The sequence below is a fragment of the Crocodylus porosus genome, unplaced genomic scaffold (assembly GCF_001723895.1).
Source record: "Crocodylus porosus isolate Cpor-Errol unplaced genomic scaffold, CroPor_comp1, whole genome shotgun sequence".
NCBI lineage: Eukaryota > Metazoa > Chordata > Crocodylia > Crocodylidae > Crocodylus > Crocodylus porosus.
In genome coordinates, this window is record NW_017728949.1 from 1898993 (window position 1) to 1908995 (window position 10003).

The 10003-nt window shown below is 49.6% G+C and overlaps 1 protein-coding gene across 1 annotated transcript in view; it reads right to left on the bottom strand.

The window, feature by feature from the left end:
* Nucleotides 1-139: 139 nt before the first annotated feature.
* The window catches only part of LOC109323191 (vasoactive intestinal polypeptide receptor 1-like), a 47622-nt gene continuing 37758 nt past the window's right edge, over nt 140-10003 (bottom strand). The window contains exons 11-13 of the mRNA XM_019554643.1: nt 5086-5215; nt 2635-2676; nt 140-1931 (exon numbers count right to left, since the gene is read on the bottom strand). Of these exons, the coding sequence (XP_019410188.1) occupies nt 1839-1931; nt 2635-2676; nt 5086-5215 (265 nt within the window). The 3' untranslated portion in view covers nt 140-1838. The remainder of the gene's footprint in view (nt 1932-2634; nt 2677-5085; nt 5216-10003) is intronic.

Below are 10003 nucleotides of genomic sequence, written 5' to 3' on the forward strand. Positions count from 1 at the left end.
CATTTATGGAGGGTAGGGGATCCCCATCACCCGGATCTCCCTGTCCCATAGCAGGCATGGGCGTCCCATGGGACTGATGAAAGACTGACACAAAGTACCTATTTAATAGGTTGGCTTTTTCCTGGGCATCAGTTGAATGCCAGTTTCAAAATTTAAATTGCTGTGTGTATGAATCCCAGCTCAGAAACCAGGAAATAGCTTAAAGGACTCCAAACAAAAAAAACATCAAGCATGAGCAAAACAACCAAATATCAAGGCAGGGAAATGTTTTGTGTTCAGCCACTTCTTCAGGGTCTGGATGGAGGGAAGATGCTTCCTGATCAGCAGCAGTGAGCATCAGTGAGGTGAGCAGGAGGAACAGGAAACCCAGAAAGAAACAAAAGGGATGTTGTATGGGAATGGGCCAACCCCACCAAGAAACAAGAATCTAAAGGGGAAGAAAATATCTAGCAGGTGATAGGGCTGAAATAGGACTGCAAAAACCAAACTCACAATGGCAGCAAAACATGAACCGTCCAGCCAAGTAGCACATTGTGCAACAGGAATGTAATCTTCTCTCCCTCTCTGACTCCAGACAGGCTGTGTCAGCAGTCTGTTCAGCATCAGGCAGGCCCTGCCAGCAATGCTGCATTTGCACAAGGGGAATCCTACCCTGTGACTAGGGCTCCTAGGGCTCACAATGGTAGTACAAGTAATACATTAGAATAGTTAGGCCCAGGGCAGCCCATGCTATTGACACCACTTCCTGCTAAGGGCAGACCATGTTGGCAATGCAGCATTCAGCTCCAATCAGGACACAGCCATGCTGTAGCTCAGGGCCAAGAGCTGATCGGAAAATTTTCAATGATACATCTTTTTCTATGGGGAAATGCTGATTTGTTGATACAATTTTCTTCAGGAAGGTTTCTCAGGTCTGGGAAGAAATTTCTTCTGGTCATAGCTGCCCAGAAATAGCTGGGGGTTAGAGCACAGGTACAGGAAATAACTACCCTAATACTGACTGGATCCTGGGTCTCCCTCCTTCTAGGAGACCACCTGGCTATCATCTCTTTTGGGATGGGATTGTCTCTCTTTTGTTAAAAATGTGTTGCAAGGTCCAGTTTTCATTCAACCAAGTGTTGAAACCTCAGCATTTTTCATGACATGGAATTCACACTTACCAGTCAGTCCTATGCAGGATTAAAAAGATGGAGAAAAATGGCATGTATTTACAAGGGCAACCAGACTGCTAAGGAGACAGGAGGCTTGGATGTGTCAGGAGTAGCTACATATTGGCTGAGAGCCTTGAGAGAATCCTACAGACAGAGGACAGGGGTCCACAGCAGAGGCAGAGGAGGTTTTTTAAGCAGGTTCACAGCAGGAGGATTAAGAGGAATACAATAACATTGAGAACGTAGAAGGAGCACTTAAAGACTTTTCCCAGTAGCAAATTCTCCAGTTTTGAAATCATTCCCCTCGAGGGGAACCAAGGACAACCTGTTCCTTGGGGTTTAATACAGATGCTCAGACAGTTGCAAGGAATAGACCTGACCTGAGCAGGACACTGGGCTGGATGGCCTCCCTTCCAGCTGGATTAGGTCCCTTCCAGCCCTACTTTCCTATGATCCAAAGCATGAACAAAGCCCTAGAGACCTGGACTGTAAGGTCCCAGCCCCAGGGGACAGGTTAGCTGGGATCTAGAAGGTCTTTTCCTTTAGTGCCCGTCTCTGTCCGTTTGGCCAAGGAAAGTGAAGCCAAGTGGCAAACTGGAACATAACATGCTGCACTGGTTCCATTGGGGCTGCTGTGCCAGGACGAGGAGTAGCTAAGTAGTCCTTAGGTCTAAGCCCATTTCCTCCTCATGCTGTAAAATCCTGGGTTACCAGGTTGAAGACATTGCTCTCCATGGATGACTGCCACTTGCCCCAGTTCCTCTTGATCTCAGCCTGGACCTGCAACATCATACCAGGAAATCATGAGAGATCTGTATTGAAAAGAGCTTATAGGCCTTCTCCCCACACTGGGCCCCTTGTGCACCCATGGGAAATGGAGATCAGAACCAGGACTAGGGCCACAGGGAGGTTCAGGATTTGCTGAACTTTATAACAAGCATCAGGCAGAGAAGGAGGGGGTCTCAGGGATGCATATTACTGCCACAGTTTGGAAGGGCCTTGTTTATTATCCTTTTAGAGGTGCTTTGGTAAACTAAATAAACTCGGTTGGGATGCATGCCGGGACTGGGAATTTCTGTAATCACCCAGGCAAGCAGGGGTCTGCACCAACCAGTCATCTGGGAGCACAGGATGAACTCCAAGTTATAATGGCACAGTCCCTGTGTTGGCTACTGCACTGGGAGTTTGATTTGAATTGACTCCAGCTCTGCTGAGTCTGAGGAGAACTGGGTACACTGGACATGTGTGTTTGATTATGGGCATGTTTGTATGGGCACAAAGGTATATGAGGATTTGCACACATGAATGAATGCAAGTGCTTGTGTGTGCACATGGATATGTTTATGTAGGTCTGTTTGCATATGGCTGTATATGACCAGGTGTGTGCTTGTGGGTCAATCTGGTAGTAGATGTGTGTGTATATGTATATGTGTGAGCATGTGTGCAAACGTATGCACACAGTAGTGTAGTAGGTGTCACTCACCTCTCCGTTCAGGAAGCAGTACAGCAGAGCGACCAAGAACCCCTGAAATATGAACAGAAGGGAAGAAATTTAACATAGATAAGACGTGGCTGGACTTCATACTCTTTGACAGCCTTAGATTAGGGTGCTTCCAGGAAGGGAGGTGGGACTCTTCCCTGTAACCCACCTGGCTCAGCTCTGGCTCTGGAAAGCAAAGGAGTTTGGAAATCAACCTCTGGGCTCCTTCCTTAGATCTTGTATACAAATTATGCCCATTAAGCAGTGGCAGAGAGGGGAGCTGGGGTGTGGCCTGCAAGAAACCATTGATATTTTGCCTTTAGCTGTTTATTTAACAAGAAGGGCCATCTGGCACAGCCATCACTGACGGATGAAAGCAATTCTAGGTCCTGCAGATGTCTTGGGGCACTGTTCTCCTGTGGTTCCCAAGATGGCTGCATTGGAAAACAGTTCTTCCTGTTGTATTCCACACTGCTGGCCAGAAGGGTGGAAAAGAAGCCAGGCCCTCGATCTCAGTGCCTCTGGGCTGAGATCCATAAAATCTCTGGGGTTTGGTGGTTGTGGCACAGCTTAGTGATAAGGAAACTCCCCTGAAAGAAAAGAAGCCTTGGGGACTAGTCCCTGCTCCAGGGACTGTTGGTGCACTAGACTGACATGTCATTGGAGAAAATGCATACAGAGCATTAGGAGCAGGGACCAGAACTCAGGCTTCCTTGTTCCACAGGAAAGCCCTCATTACTGGGTGATGGAGTCATGCTTACTCATTCTTCCTTTGAGCCCATGGCCTTGCATCCTCTTCTGACTAGTAGCCCACTTCAGATGGCCCAGGGTACTAACCAGGCAAGTGGGAGATAAGTGTTTGAATGCCCTCTGGCAGCAAAGGACCTAAAGCTCAGGTCTCCTATTTTATATGCAAATGCTTTAACTGCTAGACAGTTATCTAGCACCTCCTCCAGCTCTAAGTTTTAATGAGGATGGCCATGGCTGCTGGGCTTAGGGCTGGACTCAGTGCTGTCAGCTTGCATTTGACATATTCCAGGTTCAGCTACTGAAACAGGCCTCGGGGGATTTGGGTGCAGGGATATGCAGGGTGTGAACCTCAAGTGGCCTTTGGCATGAGATAGGTGCTGAGGTGGTCAGCAATGCTCAGAGGGCAGCACCTTTGGGCATGGGCAGGATATTAAGCACCAAGTACCTCTCCTCATTAAAACTTAGGTGCTACAGCCTCCCAGGTGGCTGAGCAAGGACTTGGGTTTGCCATGGATGAATCACTCAGACATAGGTGCCTAATCAAATGCTCTTTTGGATCTAATCTCAAAAAGATTCCAGAGAGCACCTTGCTTCCCACCCTTATCAGCTTCTGTGGATCTCTACTGGGAGGCTGAGTTTTAACTCCTGTATCTTCAGCCCCTTCTTGGGACAGTTGCTAAACAACTGATAAAGTCCACATGGCCCCTATGGTCAGGTGGGCCCAAACCCTGGCATGGCCATCAGATCTGGAACGGGCACTGCTGGGTCCTCTTGCATCCTGATTCTGCAATTGGAAAAGTCCCATGCCTCTTTCTTACCAGGCTTCTGCCAGTGAAGCTGCCTGCCTGTCACTCAGACCTTGTGCCCAGTGACTTGAAGCTCAGGTAAGGTTGTCCTAGCTGACAGGGAAGGAAGTGCAAGGAAACCTGTGGCTCCTGGCCCTCTTTATCTGGGCTCTGCCAGGCTAGGGTTGCAGGCACCGGTGCTGCACTGTGTTCCTGTGTGCCAGACCCAGAGTTCCCAGCATGCAGCTGGGCCAATGCTGCACTGTATTCCTGCGCACCGCTTGGGCCACATGGGTGAAGCTGGAGTGACTCCTGCCCAACCCAGCCATGTGCTGGGGACTCAGGGTGGAGGAGGGGGTGCAGGGAGAATGAGGGGAACAAAATTTAGGTTGCCCTAACCTTTGTTCTCTCTGCCTAGGGGTGGGCAATTATTTGGGCCAGAGGGCCACTTCGGGAGTTTTGGTAAGCTGTTGCAGGGCAGGGCTGGGGGAGGGTGGGGGGCAGGGGCAGTGCTGACCCAGCCCATGACAGCTCAACCAAACTCGCCAAATGGCCCTCCGGCCCAAATAATTGCCCACCACTTATCTACAGAATATTGCTGGAGGTTAGTCACAATCCACTGCCAGTTCTACCTGTAGTGATACAGTGGTATGCCATTATGTTCATGGCACTCAGATATCTCCTTAAATTGCTGGGTTTTTTGAAATGTTGTATTTGTTATAATTTTTAAAATAAAAAGACTCTGTGGCGCATTAGCCAGCATTGCATCCCCTCCCCCTTGCTCACAGGAAGGGCCTTGTGGGGTACAAAAGGGGGCAGTAGGTCCATGGCATGAGGAGAAGGATGCTGGGCACAAGGTTCCTATGGTGGCTTCTGCAACTGCCCTACAATGTCCCTCCTGCTGTCCTTGTCCAGATACCTGATAGGAGCCAAGGACCAGTTCAAAGTAGAGTCTTGCTTCAACGCCAATGTGTTCAGGGAACAGGGCAAACACCACGTAGTGAACCCCGAAGAGGGGGATGAGAAGCAGTGTGGATTTTGTGAGTCGCCTAGGAAGAAGCAAAGCAGTAATCAGGGGCTGACTATACACTCAGCACTATATGTACAGTTACAGGAGGAAAATGCAACCCCTCCCCATGCATACTGGGGGACCTGTCCAAGCTGCTAGGAAAGCACAGAAACAAAATACTACCGCTGTCCTTTTGACATGTAGATGATGGAAGCAGTGCTCCATCTGCTGCAACTCAAGCATCACTTCCTGGCCACTTCCCCTGCAGCTGCAAAAGTGGCCCAAGACTCCAGATAGCAACACCCACCACCCTAGAATGGGACCCAGTTATCCCTTATTACCATTCTCTGTGTACAGCTTCCAAAAGGCACACAGTCCCTAACAGATGGGCCTAATGGGCCCTGAAAGGGTGTAATCTCTCACTGCCTGGTTCTGCCAGCCATCATGAATGAAGGCCTGATACTAATGTCTGACCAGGGCTCTGATTCAGCAAGGTACAGAAGCCCCTGCCTGATTTTACACACAGGAGTCATCCCATTGACAACCATTCACTGGGATGTCAACAAATGGGAAATGAATGATCCTAGGGCTGAGGAACCTGCCCCCCAGGGAGAGACAAGCAGAATTCTGTCTGCCTAATTTACCAGAAGAGAGGAAAAAAGTGGCATAGTCATGGTCTATCACTCAGCATGGAGCAAAGTTTTCACTGAGAACTGGGTTCTTTAAAGTAGTGGGAAAAAGCAGACCAAGATCCAGTAGTGAGAAGTGGAAGTTGGACAAATTCAGACTAGAAGAAGGTCCACATTTTTAACACCAAGGAAAAGGGATACTGAAACTTTCCTTGGCCAGGAGGTGGATTTTCTGTCACTTGGGGTCTTTGAATCAGGATCAGATGTCTCTTACCAAAGGACAGAGGACAGCTCAATGGGCTGGATACAGGGATCACCCAGGTGAGATAAGCCTGGGTGAGGTTCTCTGGCCCCTACCATGCACGGGGGTGAATGAGGCCATAATGTTCCCTTCTAACCTTAAAATCTGTGGATGAAACTCCTCTGGGCCTCTGTACCTCGCTGAACCAGGGCTTTGGTGAGTCAGAGACATCAAAGGCGGAAGAGAGGGTGATAGTGACAGAAATAAAGGACCTGGGGGTGTTGCATATTCTTGATAGGTTTGATCCCATTTCTAGAGGGTCTTGTGCTTTCCCTGAAGCAAAGTTTTAAGGAGACAGTGGCAGATGACAGAGAAGGTGAAAAAGTTTTATTCCCATTTTAAAAAAAAATTCTACCTACATCTTATTGACACAGCTGCAGCAAAGGCGATTAGAGCATGACGCTCGCTATGGACGCAGCCCTTAGGGAGGACTCAAAAGTACCTTTGCTAGACACAGAATCAATTGGGCTTGATTTAACAACATTACAGCTGGCGATGGCTGGAAAACTGCATATTGAATGTGCGCTGGAGAGAATATTGTTATGATTACAAGTGCCATGTAGGGCTCTCAACCATTATTCATGTGAGGTGTCCTATTTTGCAGGAATATTCTGTTGAACTCAGTGGGACACCTCAAATGAACAGAGAAGGCAGGGTCAAGCCCTCTAGAAGAACCAAAGAGCCTTTTTCTTTGTGTGATACTCACTTGAGTGCACGTAACTAAGTATGTGCTGGTGGGTTTGAGGTTGGTAAATAAATTAGGGTCTGTAAGCTCCACAGGCCCAACAGTACGAGAATCCTTTATCTTTGTGTTTATATTTACTTAAAAAAAATCAAATCCAAAAACATTAGCACAACAACTAAAATTGTTGAACAATTAAAATCATGGAAGTCAGGAAACGCAAGAGTTAAAATCCCAGCAATAGCATTAAGCCTGTGTCACACACACATCTAACTCCTGTTGGAAGTACAGTATCACATAAAATATACAAGCTGTGCCCTGGACCTGGGCAAGGGCCACTGTGGGAGCATTCATCTTGGAACTCCTGATGTGCAGTGACTTTAACCATCCTTAAGATGGCACTTTGGGAAGTGCATTTAGCCCTTACTCTAAAGTCTCTGCTGTGCCCATGATCCCCTTAGCACTGGCGATTTATTGGTGGGAGAGGATGATAGGCTGTAGCTCTTGATTCTCTGAGTTAATCAGCCCTAGCCCTGGCATAAAACCCTAGTGTTAGGATAGCACATTCTTGAGTCATGACTACAGAGTATTTTATGTTTTGGTCGAAATGACTGGGCCTGAGGTATAGTTTAATACAGCTCCACTGCAATCAATAATGATTTACCCAAGCTGAGGCACTGGTGATACAGTTTGCATTTCATAGGAGAAGAGACTGCACAAGCTCAACTCTTCTGCAAGCTTTGGGATGCCTGGATCATACACAAGCATGACAAAAAGCCACTGTCCTAGGGACATACTAGCCTATGGGATCAGGCTTGACTGTGGAGAGCTGGCCATGCCAGTCCAATCTGTGGGACATTGTAACAGGGTCCTCCCCAGGGGTGGCCACAAAGCCTCTGGAGCCCCCTTAGCCCTTGTCACCTCTGCTCTCTTTGGGGCCATCTCTTTGCCAACTCACCTGCCACTCCCTTTTTGAAAAGGGAGGCTGCCCAAGGACTCCCCATGCTAGATCTCATGCTCATGAGTAAAGGTACCCTTATTCATCACTTTAAGGGATAATTACATGGCCTCCTCATCTCCACTTCTCACTACATACAAGCCTCCCTAGTTCAGGCCTGCATTCTCCTCTATCCTTCCTGGGCTCAGACCTCTGCCTCCTTCCACCCATGCCTGGGCACTTTGCCCATCTTGGTTACTTCCAGCCCTGGGTCCCTAACCCTGTTTCCACCTCTCAGAGGCACTGGGTCCCTGGCCCTTTCTGTACCCTCCTCTGGGCTGTGGGTCCCCGCCCCTGTCAGTCCCCGGTTGTGGTCCTCCTTGGCATTTGACCTCTCTGCTTGGGCTCTGGCCCTGCTTCCTAAGCCAGTTAAGACCTGAGGAGGCTATAGGTCCCCAACCCTGGTACTTACCTCTCACGGGCTATGGGTCCCCAACCCTGGCTGAGGCCCTGCTTTTTGGTCTTGGCCCCTATCCCTTGGGCCCTGGCCCTGCTCCCATGCCAGTTGAGCCCTCCATTGACCCTACACTCTCAGTCCCTAAACCGCCGGTCTTGCTTACCCCAGCTCAGATATTAACCAGGTGCCTTATTGCAGCCTTGCTGCTCATAAGCAATTCCCTCCACAGCTCTCAGGGATAGACTGCCTGCTCAGCTCAAGCCCTGGGCTCAGATTCTGCTGACTCATCCCCTTTTGGTCATGTGGCTCCTAACTGCCCCCCTGCCATATCTGCAGGATGCATCCCTTAAAGCAGCAAGAGCACCAAGTCTCCTGCTACAAGCATGTTGAGGTTTCAACCTTTCTTTTCATTCCACATTTCAACAAAAACCAGATTTGAAATATTCTGTAAAACAGAACACATGCCAAGCTGGCTGATAGTCTTGTGGTTACAGCACTCACCTGGAAAACAGACTAATTTTCATGTCAGTGTTCTGCCTGATTCTGGGCAGGGACTTGAACCTGGTCTCCTACGTCCCAAACAAGATCTCTAGCTAGTGGGTGGCAGACCCAAACTTCCTCTCCCGCTCTCCTGGTGGAGATTGTGAGGGAGAGAAGGAGCCGGCGGGCTCCGAGGCTCCCCGCCCCGGCACAACCACAATAATCCCTCGCACTCACGCCCAGAACGCTGGGCACGGACCCACCTCTTTCAGGTACACGGAGGCGGGAGGAGCCAGGACGGTGAACGCCAGCATAAAAGAGACGCCAGTATCTTGCAGAGCAGGGGGCGGAACCGGAAGCGGCCAGCACAGAAGCAGGCAACGACGGAAGCATGCTTGTGCAGATGTGCGCCGGCCTGAACTGCAGCTGGACCTTCTGGCAGAAGGGTAAGCCCCAGCGGGGTTTGTGAGCCCGGGGAACCAGCCCAGCGAGGCTGCGGACTGTGTAATACCGCCGGGAGCAGCTGGAACCCGGCGGGCCCAGCTACCGTATAGACTGTAGTATAAGAGCAGTCACAGGCTGTGAAATCGCTGCTCTAATAGTGGGGGACTGAGAGGTCTCGGGGAGCCCTAGGGAGGGCCGAAGAACTCCTTGAGAGTTGGGGAAGGGGTCTCACCCTGCGGCATACAGGGAAAGAGAGTAGGATGTCCACGGAGGGTTGAAGCGGTCCTCAAGCTCTGAGGAATCCCTGGCCGTACCTTTTTGCGTTGACCCTTTTGCGCTTCTTTTATGGACTAATTTGAGAGATACCTTGACACATGGCCTGACCACATAGAAGGTCATGACCCCGGTGGATTGGGTGAGGGTGTAGGGGAGGCGGAGCCCTCAGCAACGCAGGACCCGCGAGAAACGAAGGAGCCTCACTTCTGGAATGTCACGTGCTGGACCATCTGAACCATTCAGGATTATCATCAAAGTCGTGGCAGGCGAGCTGAGCGTGTGCAATGAGTCCAACCACAGGCGAGTTCTTTCTTGGAGTCGGGTAAGCGGCCCCGATGTGGGGTGCCGGCAGTAACCCTAACGATGAAAATACCTCCACAGAGATGTTCCACTTCCCATTAATAATTAGCTTGTCATTGGTGACAGAGATGGATTCTATAGCTCTGTGCTCAGAACATTATTTACATGTGCTTGAAAAACCAAGGTTCAAGCCCTTTGCTCTTCTTGATTCAGAGCAGAGCCTGGAACCTGTGTCATAGATTCATAGATTCATAGATGCTAGGGTCGGAAGGGACCTCAATAGATCATCGAGTCCGACCCCCTGCATAAGCAGGAAAGAGTG